Below are 25,047 nucleotides of genomic sequence, written 5' to 3'. Positions count from 1 at the left end.
GCACTGTCAAGGAGACACAGCTGAGAATAACCATAGTTACAGAACCTTTATCCTGCATGTGCAGAGAGCACCAGAGAGCCTGCCTGGAAACCTCTCATTTATTATGTTTAGTTCATCAATACTGGACAACTGAAATAACTCTGACCATGTAGATTCTTACAGAAATTACCAAATAATGCAAAATACACCCATAAATGAAGTGCCAGGGAACACCAACACCTTCCCCTCATTCAAATTCGTGCTTTTTTAAATACCAAAAATGTTGTCACATACTTCAGCTTCTTCCTTTTAAAACTTCCTGTATTAAACACTGGTATTGATTTCCACTCAAATTTAACAGTGAAAACTACAAAGACAGTAATTAAGTTTTCCAATTTAACACTGTCTCAAGTCTTCTTACATCATATTTTTGAAGATATTAATAGAGACCCTAAAAATAAGCATCATACAGAACAGCCAGGAGAGATACCTAATACTCAACAAAATGCAGTCAAGGGGATGAGCACTATGGCTATTTTTAGAAATTTTCTTTTTTGTAGGAGTTTAAAGACTAATTAATTTGGGGGGAAAATGAAAAGGTTGAAAATAAAATACATCAAACATGTGACAGCTTGCTGGTTTGAGGGGTACACCCCATCCTCGCTGGCCTGGGCCATTGAAGGAGGAGAACATTTGTTGTATAATATTATTAAATTATAATAGTTATAATAATTATAATTTCTAATTAATAATAATTATCTATAAATGAGAATGCAACATTCCTGAAATAATCTGCGGATCAAGTGAATTCAACAATATTTATTTTTTAATATCTACCTGCCTTTCACCTGAGCCTATGTAAATGACTGACACAGAGAAATAATTCACAGCAGGAATGAACCCTTAAAACACTTCCACAAACAGAGTGATAATACAGAAATAAAACCCAATTTCCTCCATTCACACCAATATGAAAGCACTGATTTTCTTTCAGTTTCTTAAAATCAGTCTTTTGAGATTGTTTTTTGGTAAGTAAAATCTTCCTCCTCCCCAAACTTTCTGATATGATCACACAGAGAAAAGTTCAGGGCATGCATAGCTTTTGTTACCATCACTATTAAACTCAGGATAAGAAATCTTTACAATATTTGAGTGATCTATTTACAGGATAACTGACAAAAAGGAAAGGAAGGAAAACATTTACATGAGGAAAAAAAAAGCAGGTAGGAGTATCCAAACAATACTCAGAGTGTTTCGTTCAGTCAAATATTTAATGATTTCCAACAACCAACACTGCTGAGAGCGTTAAGAGGAAGGAAACAAGGTGTTTAAAATTGTCTTTTTAATTCCTATTGCAATTTCATGAGTGGAAATGAAACCCTGCAAATATCCCAGTGGAATTTCTGAGGAGGAGGAAGCAGAGGATGGCAGAGCTGGGGCAGAGAACACAGGGATGGCTCCTCTGGTGCCAGGATGGGGCTGGCAGCACCAACAGCCCTGAGTTAATTATTTCTAGAGAGCAATAATTAACCTCTGGGGCAGCTGGAGTGCTTTGCCCCACATCTTCCCATGCAAACCACTCAAACCACGGGGGATGAGGAATTGTCCTGACAACCCAAAAACAGCACAGCCCCAAAGTCAGTGCCCAAACGTTTCGAGCGCACAAGAGAAACCAAACAGGCTGGGAGTGTAACATCATTTTTCAGATTTTTATCCAGTCCTCAAGGAATAAAAGCAAAGTACCTGAGGGCTGGGGGCAACAGTGGTCAAACCACCACAAAAAGTGCTAAAAAGTGAAGTTTTCTGTCCCCTGGCAGAGCAAGTCCCATGTAACACATTTAACCATATTCCAATATGTACACAGAGAGTGTCAGAGTTTTCTTTACACGTCATAGAAGTTATCCTTCCTTATAATGTAAATAAAAGGCTGTAATGCCATGGTATACAAGGCAGGGGTTATTTTTAGCTCAGACCAGCTGACTGTTACAGTTCAGAGTGTGATTTGAGTGTAATAAACAAAAATCAATCTGACAGTAAATGAAGGAAAAAGATGGTTGCATGGAATTCCATTATAAAGTGATTTCTAAGTGTAAAATTAAGTGAATGCACTTCATACTAAAAGAATCAAAAAATTGTTCCAGAATAAATTTCTGAAATATTTTTTTGTTTATGTGAATGTGACTGATAGTGGCAAGGCAAAATAACAGAAGCCAAAGATCCTGTTACTAGTTTTATTTTTGATGGAAATTCTAGCAATCGAGGCTTTAATGAAATTAAATAGTGCAAGCCACATTTCACCTCTTGCTAATAAAAAAAAAAAAAGTAACTGAAAAAAAACCCCACAAAACAACCTTCCTACAGACTCAGCACGGACCAGAGGAAATGCCTCATGTCAGATAAAATCCCAATAGTGAAAAATAGCGGTGAAATGCAGAACTGAAGTTTTTCAAATAGATGCAAAGCAGCACCGTGTGGAAGGTTCAGTTTCTAGGAATCCATTCCCTTCTCCAAGTGTTCCAACAACACAGAAGCCATGGAGGTGTAAGGCAGCTGCTGGCACACTCCAAAGCCACTGCTGGCACCCTGAGGATGCTCAGGCAGCTCCCCAGCTCTGCTCCTGGCACTCTCCCTCCTCCAGGGCTCCTCCCTTCCCTGTTTCCTGCTCCTCCATCCTCTCCTCACAGGAATCCCTTTGGTGATGGTGCAAGCTCAGGGCAGGTCCCCTCTTGCCAGGCAGGAATTCCTCTGCAGGCAGGGAGGGAGGAGGATGAGCCCACACGAGTTTCAGTGCCTGGGCACTGCAGGGTGAACTCTCTGTGCTGCTGGGGCAGCCTGGCACCAGCCTCAGCCCCAGGGGAAATAATGTGCTCCCCCTCCAGCCTGAGAGCTGCTAAACCAGAAAAAAATCTGACTCCCATCGAGGTCAAAGGGTGTTCCTGGATGAAAGAAGTGATGTCAGGAAGCCAAAATACTTCTCAAACTCAGGGGTTATAGCTCTGTTGGAAGCTGTATTTTTACTATATCTCCATTTCATTCCATCAGCTTCAAATAAGGAAACATCCCAAGGATGGTGGTAGCATGCTGGATTTGTTGCTATCTGCAGAAATTAGTTCCTATAAATAGTTTTCCCAGGCTTTTTAAGACACAGCTGTACCAAGTTTCCCCCAGAATCAAACTCGCCAAGACATTGATTCCCTGCATCATTTTTCACTTCCATAAACGTTGTGACAGGATCCCAACACCATCATGGGTTTGTTCTGGAGAAACCCTCGTCACACATTTTAATCTTATTATCTGTAAAGACGGAACACCATCTGCAACAAGCATTTCTTCTCCAGAAGCAGAATTCAGCGATGATAACGAGATTCTGTGAGCATGACTGGATAAAATTTTACTGTGTTAACCATGACCCAAAAAACAGTGCCACGGTTTAGAAGGATTCTGAATTGCAGGAATATAGTACAAATCTCACTCCAACCTCAACATGTGCTCACTACTTCAACCCTTACACACAACCTGTCAGCTGCAAAGAGGGATTTCACAAAGCCAGGGTAGATACCATCGGTACCCATAATAATACCCAAAAAATCTCAGGCTCGTATGGATTTCTCAAGTTAAATCCTGCAATGAACTAAAAGAGAGGAAGCAGCTCATTGACTTCCCAACCTAAACACATCAAATATTTTAACTCTGAAATCAGGACTTAAATTCACACCTGCCAAGGCAGTGATGAAATGACAACACTGGAGCAGAGACGAGCTTGGGTCTGATATGGGCAGGGTTATTGCAGTTTACAGAAACTCATCACTGGACTGGTGCCAGGCACAAGGATGATCTTGGGAAGAGATTACTTGGGAGCAAGCAGCCCTTGAGAAAGGTACCCAGGACACATTTATTCTCATTTAAACACCCCTTGAGTCACAAAGTGTGCTCGAGAAGGCAAAAGAGATTTAGATGAGAATACACTCCCCATCAGAAAACCAAATGGAAGAGTAAGAAAACATAATTCTTTCTTCAGATGTAGTAAGTTATAAAATTAATTCCTCAGCGTGAGACAAAATTGCTTCTAGGTTATCTCCTCTACAACATCCTGCTTGAAAAACTACAATTTCCCACCAGCCAAAAACTCACCCCTTATTCTGCAGAATTAAGAGCAAGGGCAAACAGGGGAGAAACTCTGCTCAAGCAACACTGTACAGCCAGATCAGTGCATCAGAGGTCAAAATTGCAGGGTTCTGCTCTTATTCTGACTCATCCCTTTAATATTCACACTCCTCAGGACCAGGAGCTCGTGAAGCATAAATACATCTTTGCTCAAGACTTTGTACCACAGCAATAAAAACCAAAACAAAACAAGTCCTGTCTCACGTTTATCTCACATTCATCTCCTTGATCCTGACAGTCTGTGCAGCCCAAACACTGCTAAATATCCCCATTTTACAGGTGGAGGCACTATTAAGTCTAGCATACAAATAAGACTCAAAGCAATTCCATTTTTAGTGTTTTGGAGAGCCTGAAATCAATGACAGAAATGCAGAGTGCTGTCTAAAAACAACATTTAGGAAAGCCAGACACAATTTTGGTTTGAATACCGTAAGCATGTTATGATCTGCAGGTCCAAGTGTGAAGGGACAGCCTAAGGGTGTGCAGACACATGTTAATTAGCAAAACTAGAATATCTGGATTGCTGATAAATTCGTCTTGTAAACACATCAGCAATCTATAAATAAAAAGCTGTGCTATCAGAGATCTTGGTATCTCCTCAAGAGACAGCATGCATTTTTTTTTAACCCTAAAATCATCCACCATCCTCACAACTGGCTCTTTTCATAAAACTAATCTGGAAACACAGAAACTTGAATAACACCTTGGTTTAGTGGATTTTTCTAGAGAAAGCCTGAGTTCTCCAATCAACAGAGAAACCCATTTGGACACACCTTTGAAGCTGAGCAAGCTTTGACATTCTACATTGTTCAATAGAATTTTTGTGGAAACTGATCTCACTAAATAACTTAACAAAAAAATCTAAAGAGAGAAGTTTTCATATCCCAACTTGACTTGAAAGTAATTCACATTTAAAGCCATTTTAAAACTGACTAATTTTAGAACCATTATGCAGGTACTGCATGTGTTAAATACCAACCAGTGTTCTACCTCTCCTAAAACCAAAGTCCAAAATGTGCAAGAGCACAAAGATTTTTTTATTTTATTTTTTTTTTCCCCTTTTTTCAGTCTGAAATTTTTGAAGGCTTCATGGCTGAGTGTTGAAAGAAAGTGATGTTTTATCCTGTGCTAACAACTAATCCAGGACTTGTTATCTTGCTCCAAGAGCCACACCAAGGCTTTGCCAAGTCCTGGTGCTGTGAAGAACGGGTAAGGGAGGCTTGTGGTGCATTTGCAGAGAGCGTGAGGAGGGATCAGGCTGGCAGCTCTGCGTCAGGGACACGCCAGAATTAGGACAGGCTGCTGAAAACTCAGCAGGACAGAAGCTCCTGAGAGCAGCCTTCAAAAGCATTCTCATGGCAACATGGGTTCTGCCATTAAAGCAAATTAATAAAATATCAAAGCTGGGGGCTAGGCAAATGTTAAAGGGTGGATTTGTAGCTTCGTGCTTTCCTTTGCAATGCAGGAATTAAGATGGTGTTGCTGCAAAAATAAGGAGGCAACAACAGACAAGTCGAGGCTAAATCAGGAATTATAAGCAGCAAAACCTGCAGGTTTTAGATGTTGTGAAGTCACACACACCCAGGCTGCTGCCCACCAAGCTGCAGAGGGGCAGATCTCAGCAGGGAGGAACCCCAGAGCCCAGAATTCACTCCCCAGCAGTCAGAGAGCCAGAACCACTGGAGAGGAGCCAAATGGACCCAGCTCCAAGTGGGTCTGCTGGGGTTGCTGAAAAGAGCTCATTCACATGGCCCCCGCTCCCTTGGGCAGCTCAGCTGCTTCCAGAGCCACTCCCCAGCCCAGGCATGTTTTTTCCCATCCTGTTTCACAAAAGATTGAAACTTATTTCCAACAGATGCGTTTTGTACTCGAGTAATTCAGTGATATTTCCTGATGACTGGTTAACACAAAAGCTGGGGCTGGTTGCTCCAAGGATTGCATCTGTTACCCTGCATCTCACCATCAGGGCACAATGAATGCCTAACTGCAGAGAGAGACACCACAGAAGAAATTATTCTGGCTTTAAGCCTCAACCTGGGGATAAATAATTTGTCTGTGCAACAAGAGCTTGAATTAAGGCTTCTGTTTTTTCAAAATATCACCTAATAGGGGAAGGGGAAAAAAAATGAAAACCACAACCTGAAAGAGCAACTTAAACATTTTCTTATAAATTTTACAGCTAACACAACAGAAAATACCTCTTGATTTTCTCAAGGAAGATCATCCTTGTCCCCATCAGCCCTTTGATTTCTGAGACCCTCTTAATTCAATTAACTGCATACAACAAAATAACCTCCATGGGAGGATTCATTCACCCTAAGACTCACTGGGAACTACAGACAGAACTTGGCTCAAGGGATGAGCTTCTCCTCCCACAACACATCCATCACCTGAGCTTCTGTGCTCAGCACAGCAGGAAGAGTCCCACACTAAGTGAGAAGGGCTTACCTGAGGAGGATTAAATTTTAATTATATCATTTTCTGCTCCATTGATAACTATATCCTAAAACAAGAGGGGAGGGGATGAAAATAAACCATCCCCTTATGACTGAGCCTGACATAACTCTGTTTGCTGAGGAATGGTGCTGTGGGCTTTTCCTTACAGGGGCAGCAATGTGTGCCATGGTAAATCTTACAAATTATTTCACAGGGTGTATTTATGTTTTACACAAGCCATCCTCTGAGCTTCCTAGGAACCACAAATTGCATCTTCTCACTTGTACCTCTTAATTATTACAGAGATGTCTGCAATGAGAAATTCTTTTTGCATGATCCATTTAATTGGCCACTTTCTTTTCACAAGCATCAAGTGAATGCTTCAGGTGGTGTTCACAACTCTGTCCTTACACGCAGCCATAACAAACAGAATTTAAATTATATTATGTGACAGAATATTTTTGTGTAAAATTTCAGGAGACCTTATCGTGCTATCAGATTGGAATTTCAATACAGAGCTCCAGCAAATAATTTCCACTTCAAAAAGTACATCTGGAAAGTGAGAGGATAATATGTGCACGTATCAGCACATCTCATGTCTCTCTAGGTTACTAAACCTCCTGTATCACGGGCAGCTTGCTTTACTAAATATTAATGCAGAACTCTGCATAATATGAGGCTTCAGTTATTCAGAGGATCTCTGAACTGCAAATAAAAATAAGCATTAAAGCCCATACTATTAACTACAGATTAAGGTCAGATCCCAACAGTTGTTCCATATAGAAGAATGTAATAGATAAACATTCACTGGCCGTGATACTGATCCCTTCTACAAAGCAGATTGCAAGATCCAGGCTTTAAAAATTTTAAGAACATTTATTAGCTCAGCATGAATGCAATCCTACACTCTCACAAAGGGTGCAAGGGTGCAGAACTGGGACAAACTGTGTTTTGGGAGTTCTGAAAGGCATCACTTACGCACCTGCTGGCCAGCCCAGTTTGCATTCTCTGCCCTGCAAATCTGACGGTTCTAAAATTAACCCCACTGATTTTTATCACTGATTTTCTTTTCATTTTGCCATGTTAAATGTCAACTGATCCAGTGTCTGACAATGCCCTTTTAATTATTACAACCAAAGCTTAAAGATGACACACACACACATCCCCTCACCCCTTCAAAGCGAGGCTCAATGAAACACAGGCAACAGTAAGAATTCAAAGGTCAATATTTGCGTAAGTGGAATAAAAGCCAAGAAAGCAAGAATTATTAAAAAATTAATTCTACAGTAAGTTCTACAATTACCACTCTGTCTAGTGTATTGATTTAAACTACAAAATAAGCTTCATAGATAGTGCTGAGGACTTCATTAAAATTTACTGAACTTATTTATCAATGCTTCTTTCAGAAAGCTCATTATAAAAACCTGCACAACCAAATTAGACCTCCCAAAGGCATTAATGATATATGAGGTCTTTTATTCCTTCCATCAGTCTTGGGCTACACATTTACTTATATAATCAATACTCCAAAGTTACAGAAAGTCCATAAATTCATGGCCTTGCATCAATGAATTTGTTAACTCAATACCTTCTCACGCAGAGTCCCTGTCCCTGTCAGTCACATTAACCCAACCAACCACATTTTATTGCTCTGTAATCGGGATTCAAAAGCACTTGAGATGACAGGAGCAATAAAAACCCTTGAGACTTTATATGTCCATTATGGTGCCTGGTTGTTTAAAACCAGGAGCTGTAGCTGCAGCTTGTGACTATAAATATGCACAGCACCAGCACAGAGCCAGGGAAGCTCAGGGTGCAGGGCAGGAAACAAATCTGGGCTCAAAGACCCTCTGCAGAAACCAGGAGAGACGCAGCAGTGACAAATGTTTGTCCTCCCTCTTCCCAAAATAGAATTAGCTCTATCAGCAAATATTTTACAGGGGTTTATCACCTTTTCTAACCCATTTATGAGAAGAGAAACCTGGACAAGGCACATTGAGAGATGTCAGGGTGGGGTATTTGTGCTCCATGATGTCTGTCCAAGGTACTGGAGCAGTCCCAGGCCTCCAGGGATTTGCTGCTTGATGAACTTTGAGGAGAACCCCTGACACTGACAGACCTTGCCTTCAGCACTTTTGTTGTCAAGTATCCAAACCCAGAGAAACCACGCAAAACCTCTGCTGCCACGAAACGGTGCGGCACTGAATAAAACACAAGGCTTAAATGTTTGTAACATAAGCATTTATATTCTGAAATAAAAGTGACGCCTGGCCTTGTACCAGGTTTAATAATATACAACAAATTTTCTGTTTCTGCAAAGGGTTCAAAGAAGCTCAAGCTCAATTAGATCATCAGCACTTTATATAAACTTGACAACTAAGCTGTTCCTCATTACACAGCATCAAGAGATGCTGACAAGACTTGGGTTTTGCAGAAATCTTCAAGATGAGCTTTGGTGCCTTGTAAGAAAACAAGGGCAGGCATCAGTTTTACAGCTCCATCAGGCACACCTGGGTACCCGAGGCAGAACAAAACACTTAAAACAACTGCTGGAAACAACAACTGGCAAAAGCATGCAGGGAGCACCAGGATGTAAAACCCTCTAATGCAACAGCCTGCTGTGCAGTTGGCATGAGGACTGCAGATCCATTAGGAAACAATACAGCTTCCCAGGAAAATGTAGAAAACATCTCCACCACTTGCACTTCAAAACCCTCTTCAGTGACTACACAGTGCTCCTTCTCTGAGGCAAGTCAGGGACATTGGGGCACAGGGACAGCAGCTCCTGACACGGCAGGATCTGTGCTGGAGGTACCAACACACGGGTCAGGCTCAGACAAGCCGAGAGCTGGAAGCCCCAGCACAGCTGGACAGAGGACACAGAGGACGTGGAGCTGCTGCAGAGTCCAGAGGAGACACTGAGATGGTCAGAGGATGGAGCAGCTCTGCTGGGAGAATTGGGATTGATCAGCCCTGAGAAGAGGAGCTTTGGGGTGACCTCACTGTTGCCTTTAGTGCCTGAAGATTGCAGGAAAGATGGAGTGAGACCCTTTACAAGGGATGGAGGGACAGGACACAGGGAATGGCTTCAAACTGTCAGAGGATAGGTTTGGATGGAATATTGGGAAGAAATCCCTCCCTGTGAGGATGGGGAGGCCCTGGCAGAGGTGCCCAGAGTAGTTGTGACAGCCCCTGGATCCCAAGGCCAGGCTGGACAGGGCTTGGAGCAGCCTGGGACAGTGGAAGGTCCCTGTCCATGGCAGAGGTGGCACTTGGATGGGTTTTAAGGTCCCTTCAAACCAAAACCATTCTGTGATTACAAAGAAATAAATTACCATTAAAAAAAATACCACTTTTCCTCACTGATAATACTGGGCTAAGAGTGATACTTCAGGAAGTTTTAATATTTAACAAAACACAATATTCCCCGGGATCTTTGGCAATTACCACAGTTTTGTGTTCTGGCCATACACTGCATTAAAAAAAACAAAAAAAAATATAGTTTAACTAAGCTGCACAACAAGATTTATTGAGCCCTTTACTGTGTTTTAAAGGTTCACAAGTCTCAATAAGATCAAAAGGAAATCTGAGCAATATCTAGGCATCAAACTATTTGAAAGAGACCATAAATGAAATCATATTTTTCTCCACTCTTTCTGTAATGCTGCAGCATTTGTCTCAATGGCACATACACATAACTGAAAAACCCACCCTGAGGAATGTACATATTGCTGGCTGCTGCATCCACATCACTTGTTTTAACAGAGAAGTTTCACTCTATAAAATTACATCCAGCAGATGTAATTTGCAAAAGCTGATGACAAAAAAGGGAAGATATAAAACTGATATCTCAAATTTAATTAATTTAAAGTTTGCATTCAAGGTAGGAACAGTCCAAAATCTAACTTTACAGCACATCACAAATTCCATCAGCTAACCTGTCACAATGGAAGGAAGCGGAAGTAACTGTAGATGAATTTTGTAATAGACCGTTTCTATGTTTATCGTTATTTTGTAACATTTTTATGGGAGCAAGTTCAGGGAATTGTTAGGCTGAGATCTATTTTATGCAATTCTGGAACAGGAGAAAAATGGAGCTGCCCAGGGCCTGTCAGCGCCTTGCAGGGTGTATCACCTTCAGGCACACAAAAATCCTCTGGGGATCAAAGCCTGGATGCAAGAAATGGAAAAGTATTTCAGGTAAGAGGTTCTAGGGAACAGGACAGGTAAGACCTCTTCCAGGGAATCGGGAGGTGCTGTGAAAATGAACACAGGGTGATAGAGGAGCAAAAATAATTATGAGGGGGATTTTTCCCAACAGCAATGCCTTAAGAAACAAAGAAACTTAAAATCAACCCAGTAAAACACTGGTGTGCACAACGACTTTGCATAAAATAAGGATTATTTCTGCACTCTCAGAACATAAAGATTCACCTTTTTTTCATTTTGTTTTGGGTTTTTTTTAATATTAAAGGCCAATTTCTTGAGAACAAGAATACTTTGAGGTGGATTCTGGCTAATGCTGCTGAGTAAAAACCAAAATAATAAACCCACACACACTAGAAGCTGAAAGAAGATAAAGTACTATTCCAACTCCTCCTTGGACATGAATAATGGCTTGTTTACTAAGGAGCTGAAATACCACATTCAGCACACATTCCAGGGAAGTTAGAAATGCTGATAATTTCAAAGGAAAAGGAAGAGTGAAGCATCTGTGCTTTGGGAAGTGAGTTACATTGGGAATAATCTTCAGCACTCTTCAAAATGGGAATTTCCATCTACAGTCCGTGCCTTGCCATGTGTGCCTTACCTCATTTAGCAGTAAAATAAGGAAGGTCAGGATTTGAGGCACTTTTGAGTCACCAATTCTTTTTATTATAAACATATTCTAAGTAGACACCCTCATGCACATCCTGGTTTCAAAACCCAGGCACACAGAACCCAATCTCTAAACATCTGATTCTTGCAGATTTTATATTTGAAAATGGCAAAATAAATTGCCACCAGTATTCAGTTGTGCCATCAGTGTAAGGATCATTTAGAGGGATAAAAATGCTGAATTCTCAGAAACACAATCTTCATAAAATTCTGCTTCAGAATAAATGACAAGCTTCATTTAACTCTATGGAAATGCTTGCAGTGCATACAATACTAAGAGCTGTATATAACGCTTTTAATTGAAGTTAAAGACAAATAAGGGACAACTAATTAAAAATCACTTTTTTTTTTTAATATGAGCTGTTTTCTTAGCAAAAAGAAGACAACTTGACAATTGCTACACAAGGCAAATAAAGCCTTGAATATGTAATTTGTGTTGATCACTGTCCATCCACTGACACTTCTGACAGTGGCAAAACCTCTATTTGTGATAGTAAATGATGAGCAAATCTTCTAAATCTTGACAGGCCTTTGTATAAAGGCAAGAATTAATTAGACTTTTGCAGCTTCATTTTAAAAACCAAAAAGTAGCAAACTAAGAGCAATAATGATTATATTTTTGGTATTTCTGGATCAATTTGAACTTTTAGTTCAAAAAGTGTGTTTCTGTATCAGTCTAAATGATAAGTAAAAAAGAACATTTTGTAAACTAGACAGGGCAAAAATAATTCCAGTAGACTTCTATGTTTATAAAGACATATTCCAGACTTTTAATAAAGCTCATTTGATGAAAAGATTTTAATTAATACAATAATGTGATTTCAAAATCTAAATTAAGTCAACTAGGAGATAAGCTGAAAAAAAGACCTATGTGCCTGCAGTGCCTTATAGTCCTTAGTATGTAATAAGGAACAAAAAACCATAATGTAAACGACATTCTAATTAAGAAACCAGAGTAAATGACACTGAAATGCACAGAAAGTTACATATGCACATTTAGCTGCCTGACTTAGAAGGTAAGAGTTATGAATCACATTTATGGAAGGCATTATTCATAAATAGCTGCAATTGAAAAATTAACAGCTGATAACCAGCTCCAAGCACTCCCAGCCTCTGCAAGCCTTCAACAGGCACTGCTGGAAACACTTAGAATTAAAATGTTCAGCATCCACAAGAATTTAAAAGCACTTAAAGGGTAGTTCCTGTTATTAATTATACACAAGAGAATCCTTCTTTCTTAGACTTTCACACTTTCAACTGCAGATGGAAAAGCTGAGGAACTGAGCCTAAAGTATTTATTAAATAACTTATTATTTTTACCTCTCATCCTGAAGAGAAACAACCCACAAAAGCAAACATAAAAGAAATAATTATCAATGCATCCCAACAGGGAAATCTGTTTTCTTCATCTTCCTGCAACTTTCTTTCCAACAATTCATTAACTTCTGCTCATGGCATCCACAGAAATCTTGTATAAAATGAACACCATGTGTGGCTGTGTAACAGCAGCTGATGTGCAGGATTCCACAAAGGCAGGGGGAAAAATAAAGAATATTCCAAACTTTCTCTTGTCCAGGCCCCAGACTGGTTTATCTGTCAGCTTGGGATGAGCTATCACTCCCACGTGTTCAGTTAGAAGCTGAAGAGCTTCATGGAATTCCTGCAGGGCACTGGAAGAGTCAGTCTCTTAACTGGAACACACTGCTGGGAGACCTGACCACTGCAAGTGAACAAGACAAAACTTTACATGTTAGAATGTGGGAAGGGTGAAGATGGTTTTGCTCTTGAAATGGAGTATTAGAAAAAAAAGGTTTGCTGCAAGATAAGGTTTAATTATGTTCGAGTTTTGATGAGCACAGTATCACCAAGGAAATCCTCTAGAAAAACAGGTGTACAATGCCACATTTATTTATTTTGCTGCTGTTCAGTGCTGAGTGAATTATACAATTAATTGGGAGCATTGGGAATCACAGAATCATTTAGGCTGGAGAAGATCTGCAAACAATCATGGAATGTCCAGTGCCACTCCTGCCATGGCAGGGACACCTTCCCCTGACCCAGGCTGCTCCAAGCCCTGCCCAGCCTGGCCTTGAACATTTCCAGGGATCCAGGGGCACCCACAACTGCTCTGGGCACCCTGTGCCAGGGCCTCTCACCCTTTTAGGGGAGAATATCTTCCCAATTTCTAATCTCAACCTATCCTCCTTCAGTCCTATCACTGCACACCCTGGTGATCATCGAGTCCAACCCTTAACACTGCCAGTGCCACCACTAAACCACGTCCCCAGGTGCCACATCCACGTCTGTAAATCCCTCCAGGAATGGTGATCCATCCTGACCTATTCAATACATTGAATTTTTGTGAATGCACGTGATTGTAGTAACAAAGGATCCTCACCAACACAAACAGAGGCACCTTCCCTGTCCTGCTGCCCCTTCCACCCAGCTCAGGGACAACAAATCCCCTTCCCAGCACAGAAGGCAACGGCTGAAAACAGAACCTACACATCTACACTGTCAGGTAATGCTCCAGCAGGAACACATCTGCAGAGGAAAATGCTGTGAACTGTTCAATACTATCTCAATTTCAGGGATTTTATCTTTGATGAACTGCAGCGGGATCCAGGAACCAAAACCCTCCAGCATCTGCTCTGTAGCACCCAAAGGAAAAGCAAGCTCTGGGACCAGCCAGCAACACAGACAAAGCCGGGATGACTGGGATACACATTTCCAAAGGGTTCTCCTGATCTCAACCAGCACCCATGTGTCTGCACTCATTAACACTCAGGAGTTTCAGCCATCACCGCTGTTCTCAGGTAAAACTCAGAACATGGGCAATTTTTCAAAGATCTCTTGAGTTCACCTGCAGAAATAGGAACAGAATCTCTACTTTCACAGGCATCAGCAATTAACGGCACCGTATTTCCGCATAAAATGGGTCAGATGTTGCAAAAGTAAGGACTGCCAAAGGAGGGGAGGAACAATAAACAGAAGCTGACAAGACAAATGCACAACAAGCATCTTATCTGTGTGTATGTATGTCAAATTATCTGCAGATCAGTAAAATTACTGCCCTTTGAGAAGGGGTCCAGAAATACACAGGCCACAGATCAGGCTGAGGACAAAAGGCCAATGGGAAGGAAAAAGGAGAGAGAGGAATCCTGGAAGCTGTGTGCAGATCCAATTTATGCTCCCAGGTGCTGTTTATTATTTTGTTTGGGTTGTGACTTTTTGGGGAGTGTGTGTAACTGTTTGGGTTTTGCTCTGGGGGGGTTCCATTTTTGAACAGATACCTCCAAGTTATGCACATGAAAATACATTAACGAGGCAGCTGCTGGAAGTGTATTTTTACTGAATTCCCATTTCAGAAGATTTCATGCTTACTTTCAAGCTCCACAGTCACAGCCTTCCATGGAATTAATTTCACAATCTCAGGCTTACAGCAACATTAGTTAATGTAAACTATAGCACATGACTAATAAATAATATAAAGAGCACAAAGCAAAACACCCACATTGTTCAAGCCCTGGTCTGTAATACCCCATCTCACCACAAAAATGATAATGATACCAGAGAAGCAGTTCTGGCATAGAAAGGGGAACTTGCTTTGTGTCTTGTCCACCCTTTGGCAAAAACATTTCCAAGTAAGGAAGACAAATTATTTTTATGGGAAGCAACGCAGCAATGTAATAGGTTTTTCTTTCTTAGCTTACCAAGGAAAATGAAGATTGTAAAAGGAAGAAGAAACTGAAGGGGAAACACAATCACCAGGATGGAAAACCAAGGATTAACCCTTAAACTATACACAAAACAGAATAAATGGTGCTGCTTCTACTAAAAATATATCAGCAGTGAGGACTGATGAAAACTGTGTGTGTCAACCAGGTTGGAAGTGGTCAGAGTTTTCATTGGTTCAAATCTTCAGATCACAAAGCATTAAAAATTAGTTTCCCAACCAAGTAACCGCACAGACCTTTCACACAATATTTTTAATGAAAATACGTGATTTAAAAATGAGGTGGCACCAGGGGGTTCTCAAGTCTTTTTGTTGTAGAAAAGAGGTCAGGAACCATCAGATAAAAGATAAACAATGCAGAGGAAATGAAGTGCTGGTTTGATGTGCCAACATTACAATATTTGAATATTAAAAACTAATAAAATGCCCCTGTTTCCCTTTTTAGGGAAGGAATTGCTGTAGATGTCTGCCTTGCCCAGACCCAGCATGGCACAAGCTGTTCCAAGAAGCTCAGGACAACAATGGAAGGTAAAATTCAGCATTCAGAGAAAACTGATCTGAAAATAAATTGAGGGAAGGCAGGAAAAAAAACAGTGGAAAGAGCAATAGTTGTCCAGATTAGGGAAGCATAATGATCTGCTTTAATTGATTTCTCTAATTTTTATTTATGTAAATTAGGAAACAAACTTGAAACCCTTCCTTAGCTCGTTATTCTCCTTAAGCCAAATGTATTTCACAACTGAACTACAGCAGAATATTGCACTTCAGTAAAGCCTGCAGCAACCATGTAAAAGAGGGAAAACTTGCTGTTAACAACCACAAATTTTGACCATTAGGAGAGAATTAGCAACAGACCCTTAATGAGGAGCATGAGCTGATCACATTTATATTACTGTAACTAAAAATATTTTTGCCCTGAGGAAACATGCTGAGCCTTCAGTGCTGAACTTAAAACAACCTCTAAACCTACATAAATACATGTTTTACAATGTTTGTTCTTCACATCTTACTGAGTTCCTATTTGTTGATCTCTGTTCAGCAGAAAAATGCTTCTTACAAATCCAACAGAAAGAAACAAGTATAGGTTACACTCAGAGTGTAACAGTCTATCAAAAGAATGATGAAGCCAAAATTTAACTTAATTGCTTGCTTAATTTAAAGTCTGCTGTCTCAAAAGAGGAACTTTCATACTGTGGCAGATTGAAAAAGGTTTAAATTATTCCGTTTTTCACATTGCTCTTGCAATGTATTTCCAGGTGCACATCAGAGGAAAGCTTTCAGTGCTACAGACAGCTTGCTGGCCTGCTTGACAATGCAAGAAAACAAAACAAAGCCAAACCTCCCTGGAATAATCCTCCCATCGTGTTTGCCACAGACATGATCAACAGCAAACAGCAAAAGCAAAACAGCAAAATGAGAACTCCCGTTTCACAAGCACAAAATATTTAAAATACTTCATGTTTCTATAAATCAACAACAAACCACAAATATCAAACTGCAAAAAGCTTTCTAATAACAGGAATAAAAATGTCATAGAATCCCAGAATCGCTGAGGTTGGAAAACACCTCCCAGACCATCGAGCCCAAGCTGTGACCAACCTCCACCTTGCCACCAGCCCAGAAAACTGAGTCCACATCCAGTTATTCCTGGGACACCTCCAGGGATGGAGACTCCAAACCTGAAGGCATCCCCTTCCAGTACCCGACCACCCTTCCTGTGAAGAAATTCTTCCTGAATCCTGTCCCTAGGAGAACATTAATCCAGCTGAAGTCCTTCAAGCTCATTTTTAAACCCACACGTGGCAAAAACTACATATTTTCCACTGCTACTTTATGATGCCCAACCTCATTCTCTAAAAATCATCTTTCCAACCACGCAACCGAATTCTGCCTCCTCTCCATGAACTCCACGTCCCAGCTCCTGGCTGCAAACCTAAGCAGCCTTTCTGAGCTTCTGTTTGCTGGAATATTCAGCAGCCACGTTAACACACACCCATTAAGGAAGACAAACTACTTAGGATGTGGACTGTCCCTTGCTGAGCATTTGTGTGGTAATAATGCAATTGCGCCTGACCCTCTGCCACATTCTGGGCTTTAAAACCACACCAAAATTTAATTTGCTGTCTTTTGCAAATTCATCAGGATCCCACAAAAATAAGGAGGTGGAAAAAAAATTATCTTGCAAAATGTTTTAGGACAATTAGTTGAAATAATTCACTTCAATACCAAACAGCTCATTTAAATGTCTTTATGTAATGCTGAAGCTGAACACTACAGCAGAAACAGGCATCAAAATACAAAATAAAGTGACAACACACAAGTGAAAACAGGATCTAATGAAGTCAAATCAAAAAAGGTATTAGTGGTCCAAAATCAGGTAATTTCACTATAGCACAGTTAAAATTCTAATAAAATTTATATTAAATCAAAATATTTTGTTTGAGGGCATCTTAAAAATAAAACCAGGACTGGATTTTCTGTGACACTTTTTTAATGGAAGTTTTAAAAATACATAGAAACTTACTACATTTGCTGCAATACTTAAAACTACATAACAACTAAGACCTTTTGTTTAATTAAAGAACTCTAATACAAATATTGATAGAATTGCAGGTTTTTTTAGTAGAAACATCATTTGGGTGTGATGTGTGACTGTTGTGGGCCTTCCTCTTCTCCTTGGTATCAAAGGCCAGAGGAATCTCAAACAACTTTGGAAATAACAAAACCTCCAGCTCTGAATTCTGCCTGAGATCAAGTTTGTGTCTAGTGGCAGATTTTACAACACTCTTGAAAACAGAGGAGAAAAGGCTTTTTATAATGGAAACACTGAAGGACCAAGAACTGCAGTCATGCTAAGAGCTGTCACTGCAATATTCTTTACTTCATGTCATATGAAAATTCCATTTTATTCTCCATTTTTCATTCTTCTCTGTAAAGACGGTCACTTCATTACAGAAATTAGGGATTTTTTTTCTGCAGCCTACCTTCTAGTTTCAGATTTTTGGTTTTAATTCCTCATGTTCTCAGTAATTTTGACCACAAATTTGCCTTTCCAGCTTTAGCTGGTGACTTTTTAGATGGAAGCTTCAGAAAGCTGAAGTGAAAAACCATTGATTCAGTGGCTTAACTTTATCATGGAAGCTTTATTTTTCAAGAGTATTGTCCCAGAGTACGAACTCTTTGATTTTGAACACAAGTTTAATGAATGTTAAAAACCCTTTACTTAAACTTAATGGTGCACAAACAACAGCTTGCTACAAACCATGTAAAATCAGAATATTGCTCAGAGATTTTGACCAAGAACACAGACAAACCCACTGGATACAACAGTCTCCAAAGAGAAGGTGTAGATTCTCGCTCTGATACAGACAAAAGTCAAGTTTGAACATACTTAGATTCCTAAAAAGTATCACTTCTGAGGCATTTAAAAATGCTGCTCAGAGCTGCTCTAATGCTTTTACTCTTGGTTGTGGTCATGGATGGCATCTGCAGAGGAAACGAGGCTGAATCCAGAACTCCAGCTGGCTTTGTACAGATCAGTCCTCAGCTGCAGAGCTGTTCCTGGCTCACCAGAACTACCATAGTGGAAGGAATTCCATCCCCTGGAGATGAGCTGCCACGCCAGGGTGGATCTGTGGCTCAGGGCAGGGGATCCTGCCCAGTGTGAGCCAGGAGAAAATCAGCACCCTGCAAGCTGCAAAGGCTAAGCTGGATAACTGCACCATTTAAATGCAGCCCCAATTATTTTCTGTGTATCAACAGAAATCTGTAATGAACCTCTAAATAATTCCTGAACTAGGAACCACTGAGCTGTCCTGAATGGGACTGGGAAATGTCATTCCATTACCACTAAGCACTGCACACTCATCTACAGCACTGTTTCGGATGTGATGGGTGGTAAAAACCTGGAGGATATCTACAAAACGTAATATTAGTGTTTTGGGGCACAGAGAAGAAAATCATGGATGTCTGCTTACCTCCATCAGGAAATGCTATGTGTATCAGCAAGGCTCAGCTTGCAGAAAGAAAACTTATTTATCGTGAATCTTTAAAAGGCATCAGTCTTTGACATCCACTTTCTCAGAGGTTTAATTTCAAGAAGCATCAGCTCATATCAACTTTCATGAAAATACCACAGAATCCATCATTTCCCTAACTGCTAAGCAAAAGCAGCGTTTGGGAGAGTCAAATGTGCTCTAAGGCAAGAGCAAATACGCATCAGAAATGCCAGGAAAGAAAGAAGGAAAAGGCCTACTAATGAGTACACAACATGCAGCTGCAGCAGAAGTGACGGGGAGAAGGTGGGGAAGTGAGAGGGACAACAAAAATGCTCATCCTAATTAAGCAAACATATGACAAAACAAAAAACCTGCACTAGTTGGGTGTGGTTATTTCATGATTAAATGCTAAATAATGAGAAGTATTTGGCAGAAATGCAGGCTGTGTGAGAATACAGAATTTACAGTTATACTACAGCAGCTTTCAGTTTCTCAAGGTTAGAAGGTTTATTAAATCAGTGATTTTATACAGGTGGATTTTTCTTTTTTTGTAATTCAGTATTACATAAGACAGAATTGTCTTGTCCTAATACAGAGTTAAAGCCAAAGGTCCCCCTGGACATGCATTGTATGAAAATGAAAACCAGGGACTTTGGGTTATGAAAAGAAGCCATATGACTAAAAAGTGAATCCATTTTCCAAAACGCCCACACAGACAAGAGCTTCTGATGAGAAAAATGATCTCTGCAAAGCTAAATTGCACAGATTATTTCCATGAAAAGTTAGAATCATACAGATTATATGATATTTACTGTGCTGGGATTAAAAAAATAATCCACCAACTTTTTATATTATTACAGTATAAATAATTACTTGGTTGTTCAATGTAAATTATGTAAATATCAATAATTCTTTTATTGAACCATTATCTTCTTTTAGAATTCACACAGGCAATGATGCTTGTTTAGATTTTCCAGGATTGTTTCTCTTTTGCTGCTGGCAAGTTTTGGGTACCTTTAAAGTGAGGTGCAAGCACCTGTGTGTGCCAGCAAAGCAGGTGTGGCTTACCTTGGCACTGGAATCCTTGCTTCCCAAATCCCCTGCATAAAGAAGGAAAAAAAACTGCCTTAGTATATTTGATTTTAATTTCTACTCAATGATCTCTAAAAACATAAAAATAGCTTCATATTAAATTACTTCAGGTTTTGCTACGACAGCAACAGATTTTCAAATACACAACACAGACCATCCCACCCATTTCAAAGCAGAGAACAATAGCTGTCACCAGCTATGTAATTTCAGCTTCTGGCAACAGTTTTTTTATTATTATTATTTTACAAGCTATTTTGGATCTACAATTATCATCATCTGTGATTGCTGCATAATATTTCAACTCATTTAATGCCACATGTATACTTAACAGCCACGTAAAATGGTCCAAGTTCCAGCAAAGGCACATAAAACAAACTGGACTTGGGGTTTCATCCAGATTTTGGGATTACAAGCTGCTGTTGTGAGGCTCAGCTCGAGTCCAGCTGTTTGCTCTATGGAAAGCAGGCAGGTGAAAAGTTTTGCTTGTTTCAACATAAATGAGAAGACAATGAGAAGGCCCCTGATTTTCATATTGATTATTCTCCAGCTTCCCTGCTCCATTTCCATAACGAAATACAAATGTGTGTGTAACACTTCTGCAATGAATACAATGACAGTGGTATCCAGAGCTCCAACACATTTTATACCTCTGGCAAACTCCACTGCTGTGGATTTATTTGTTTATCTTTAAGCATCTAACATTCTCTTCCCACAAAAATAACTGTTTTGAGTATCCTGCCTATAAACATTTCTCTGCCTTTCTTTGCAGCCTGTTTTTCATTTGGAGAGCTGGAGCTGCTCACACTCAAACACAAACAGACAAAAGCCCTGAGCTGGAGAAGCTGTGTGCAATTAACAACACGCGGCTTAATTATCAACTTCATGAAACGCTTTCTTAAAAAAATACATACATCAAAAATTTCTCCACTTTTTAATTTATTTATTTATGGAAGAAACAAAACCTTCAGTGCACTGTTCCTTCAGGTGGAAGCTGAAATGACAGAGCTTAGAGCATTTCTCTACATTTCTCTGCAGACGTTGCTACTTCTTGTTATTATAAGCAAACCAGAACTACAAAAAACAGGAGAAAAATCAAATTATTTGTTTACTCGGAAGCACATGTGCCTATATGGTCATTCTGATGCTGTTATCACTCATCTTCACAAAACTCAAAAGCTGGAAGTGTGGAAATGCAAACACATGAAAGCTGATGGCGGGACTCAGAACATGAAATAGACGAGATAATTTTTAATGCTTTGAAATAGACTTATTTGTAAATATTCCTTTTTTATCTACTGCAGAAACACGGGTGTTCCTCAGTGTCTGAGCTGAATCCCTGCAGAGCTGCAGCCCATTCCGCTCCCTGAGCAGTTGCAATGTGATTTTTAAGTAAAAAGTCTTTTAAAAAATATCAACAGTCCAGAACCAAAGCAAAGATGTGAAAGTTGCTGGACAGGGTAAAGAGGCACTAAACTATTTTGGTAAATATTACCTGATGAAACGTAATCTAAGGAAAAGAATCTGTTGATGTAGTCCATGGAAAGGTTGTATTTACTGTTCTTTATACCTTCAAACATTGTTAATTGACACCAGTCATTTTGGAAACACTTTCAATGGTGCATGATGGTTGTTTGAGAGCGGCCCATCTCCAAATCAGAAAATATAACAAGTTTTCGAGGTGTCAGATACTCTTCCAAGGAATGCCAAGAGCTTCCCGAGGCTCAGTAAACACCACAAGACAAGAGCACAGTCGCTCTTTGCCACCTGTCAGCCACTGGATACCCTTTCAATTCCAAATCCACCCTGTCATTCGTGACAGAGCTCTGCTTTGTTTTATAATTGTGCTGCTCCTGTGCACAAACACCGCTCGGCAATAACCCTGCAGTGGTTTTTCACACCTCCCAACTCATCCTGGTTTAGATTAACTTTGAAGCAGTTTCTGTAGGTCTCTCACTTTTACCATATGCAATTCTGCTTTTTTTTCTCAAAAAAAAATCCGAAAAAAATAAAAACAAAACAACCAACCAAAAAAAAAAAAAACCAAAATACCCCCAAGAACCTAACAAAAAAAAAAAGAAAATCAAAAGAAAAACTCAGAAATTTGACTTGTTTCTCGTGCAGTCTACCATGTCAGCTTTCCTTCCTTACTCTGAATATATTTCAATCATTTCTGCCACAAGCACAGTCTTTGCTTCAGCATGCAAGCAGAGGAAAACTGAGGGAGGAAGGAAAAGGTCCATGTCCAGACACATAAACACACATAAAAAGAGCAAGAAGCGTGCCACGGACACCGAGCCAGCTGCGTGCGGACCCTTTCACAACTTTGACCAAAATAAATCACAGCTCTGGCTTTCGGCACCCAGAGCTGGAGCAGGTCTGGAGGAGGCGAAGGAGGGGGATCCCGAGCTGTCTGTGCTGCCCTGCAGGTGCAGGAGCCCCGAGGCTCGCACGGCTCCTGCCGAGCCCGGCCCGGGGCCGCCTCTCCCCTCACGGGGCGCGGATCGGCCCGGCCTGCGCGGCGCTGCCGCCCTGCCCTGCCCCGCCACCGACCCACGGCTGGATTTCCCCCTGCCAGCTTAGTAATGAGGGTGTTGGTAGGGAGTTTTCCTGCTCTCTCGCGCAGGAACCCTTCTCTCACAAAAACCACCCCTCCCTCCCCTCGGCGTGGAGCGGAGCGGCGGTGCCACGGTGCCTGCCCGGCCTCGGCACGGGGAGGGAGCAGGGCAGGCACAGGGCAGGAGTTGAGGCTGGGTGACCCAAGTTCTGCCACCCAGCAACGCCCCGCTCTGACACGGGCACCCTCCGTCCCAGCGCGGCTGTGCCCGCCTGAGCCCCCCAGCCCCGCCGAGCACAACCCGGGGACGAGGGGTGAGGAACACGGCTCTGGGCCATGTGGGGAGCGATGGCCCCAGCGCTGGGCTGCAGACCCTGCCGGTCTCTGCGACCCCCCGGCAAGTTTGGGGGCTCTCCCCGCCCCGAAAGCCGCCGAGCAGCGGCAGCCGCACACAGCCCGCCGGGAGGGGGATGCGACAGCGCCGGGACAGCGAGGTGACCCGGGGGGGTCACACCAGCGGGGTCACCTGCCCGGCCCCGGAGAGAGCGGCGGCACCGGCACCCGGCCGCCGGGGGAAGGGAAGGCAGGGCAGGGACGGCGGCTCACCGGAGCCGGGGCTGCCCGAGGCGGGGAATCCCCCGCGGCGGAGCGGGCCCGGGCGGCGGCGGGCGCGGGGGGGACGCGCGCCCCGGGCTCTCACCAGATGAAGTCGGTGCAGTGGCTGCAGAAGGTGGGCTGCTTGAAGAAGCGCGCGATGAATTTGTGCTCCTTCACCTCGTGCACGTTCTTCTGCCTCAGGGCGCCCTTGCGAGCGAATCGCCGCGCCGCCTCCGGGTCGGCGCCGGGCTCGGAGCCCGGGGACACGGCGGCCATAGCGCCTCCTCCCCACCCCCCGCCGCTCCGGGAGTCGCCGCCCCGACGTCCGCCCCGTCCGGCGGCCGCCGAGCCTCTGGCAACGGCGGCGCTGGGCGCTGCCTCCCGCTCCCAGCCTGACGTCGGAGCGGAGGAGGATCCCGAACCCTCTCGCCGGCTGCTCCGCCCGCGGCTGAGCGAGCGAGCGAGCCCCCGGCCGGGGCGGGGCGGGCGCGGGGCCGCCCCCGCCGGGGAGCGCCGGGGGAGAACGGGGGGGCGGCAGCACCTGCTGGTCCTCGTCAGCTCCGGCACCGCGCACCGGGCTCACACACACACAGAGACACCGGGGCTCGCTCTTACACACACACACAGAGACACACACACACACACCGGGGTTCGCTCTTACACACACACTCACAGACACACTGGGGCTCTCTCTCTCTCATACACACACACACACGCACACCGGCTCTCCCCTCTCACCAGCTTTCCCCCAAGCGCAGGTTCTCCTCTCTCTCTGTCTCACATTTACCTGCACAGGCTCCCCTCACTCTCTCCACACGCGCACGCTCGGAGGTTCCCTTAAAACGCGCACAGAATCTCCCCTCGCACTCTCTCCTTCCCCCACACACTCACAGGCACAGGTTCCCTATTACGCACAGACAGAAGCTCCCCTCGTGCACACACACGGACACAAAGCAGCTCCCCTTTCCCTGTATCTCTCACACACACAGAGGTTCCCCTCACACCCCTGCACACAGACCGGCTCCTCTCACCCCCCCAGCTCCCTCCATGCCCACACAGCCCATTCTCTCTCCCTCACACCTCCCGGGCAGATCACACACACACAGTTTCCCCACTGTCAGCCATGGAAACTCACACCTTCTCTCCCTGGCAGCCCCCTGTCCCCAGCCTGGCAGCAGCAGTGAGATCCATCCATCCATCCATCCATCCATCCATCCATCCATCCATCCATCCATCCATCCATCCATCCATCCATCCATCCATCCATCCATCATCCATCCATCATCCATCCATCATCCATCCATCCATCCATCATCCATCCATCCCTCCATCCCTCCATCCATCCATCCCTCCCTGCTTCCCCCGCTGCCTCCCTCCCCTGGGTCAGCACAGCCACCCCCGTGTCCCAGAGCCTGCTCCCGGCCCCCCTCGCCACACGCGCTTCCTGCACCCAAATCGCTGTTCCTGCACCACAACAAACAGAGTGCAGCCACACGCTCTGCTCCGAGCACCTTTCCCCTTCCTGCCCCTCTCAAACGCAGCCACAGAGGTGTGAGCGCTGTCAGGGGCACAGGATGCCCTGCCCCACTGTGCTGTGCCATGTATCTTTATGT

The 25,047-nt window shown here is 42.7% G+C and overlaps 1 protein-coding gene across 3 annotated transcripts in view; it reads right to left on the bottom strand.

The window, feature by feature from the left end:
• Positions 1-23,768, bottom strand: part of PRKCA (protein kinase C alpha) — a 137,517-nt gene extending 113,749 nt beyond the window's left edge. For all 3 annotated transcript variants that reach the window (XM_088065350.1, XM_014255763.2, XM_005526660.3), the window contains exons 1-2: positions 23,538-23,768; positions 20,260-20,291 (exon numbers count right to left, since the gene is read on the bottom strand). In XM_088065350.1, the coding sequence (XP_087921476.1) occupies positions 20,260-20,291; positions 23,538-23,710 (205 nt within the window). In that variant the 5' untranslated portion in view covers positions 23,711-23,768. The remainder of the gene's footprint in view (positions 1-20,259; positions 20,292-23,537) is intronic.
• Positions 23,769-25,047: the final 1,279 nt, after the last annotated feature.

Source organism: Pseudopodoces humilis, chromosome 21 (assembly GCF_049639895.1).
Source record: "Pseudopodoces humilis isolate 2021_Gansu_Grassland_sample_001 chromosome 21, ASM4963989v1, whole genome shotgun sequence".
Classification (NCBI taxonomy): domain Eukaryota; kingdom Metazoa; phylum Chordata; class Aves; order Passeriformes; family Paridae; genus Pseudopodoces; species Pseudopodoces humilis.
The sequence above is the reverse complement of the archived record's forward strand: the minus strand, read 5'-3'. Positions and strand labels throughout refer to the sequence as shown.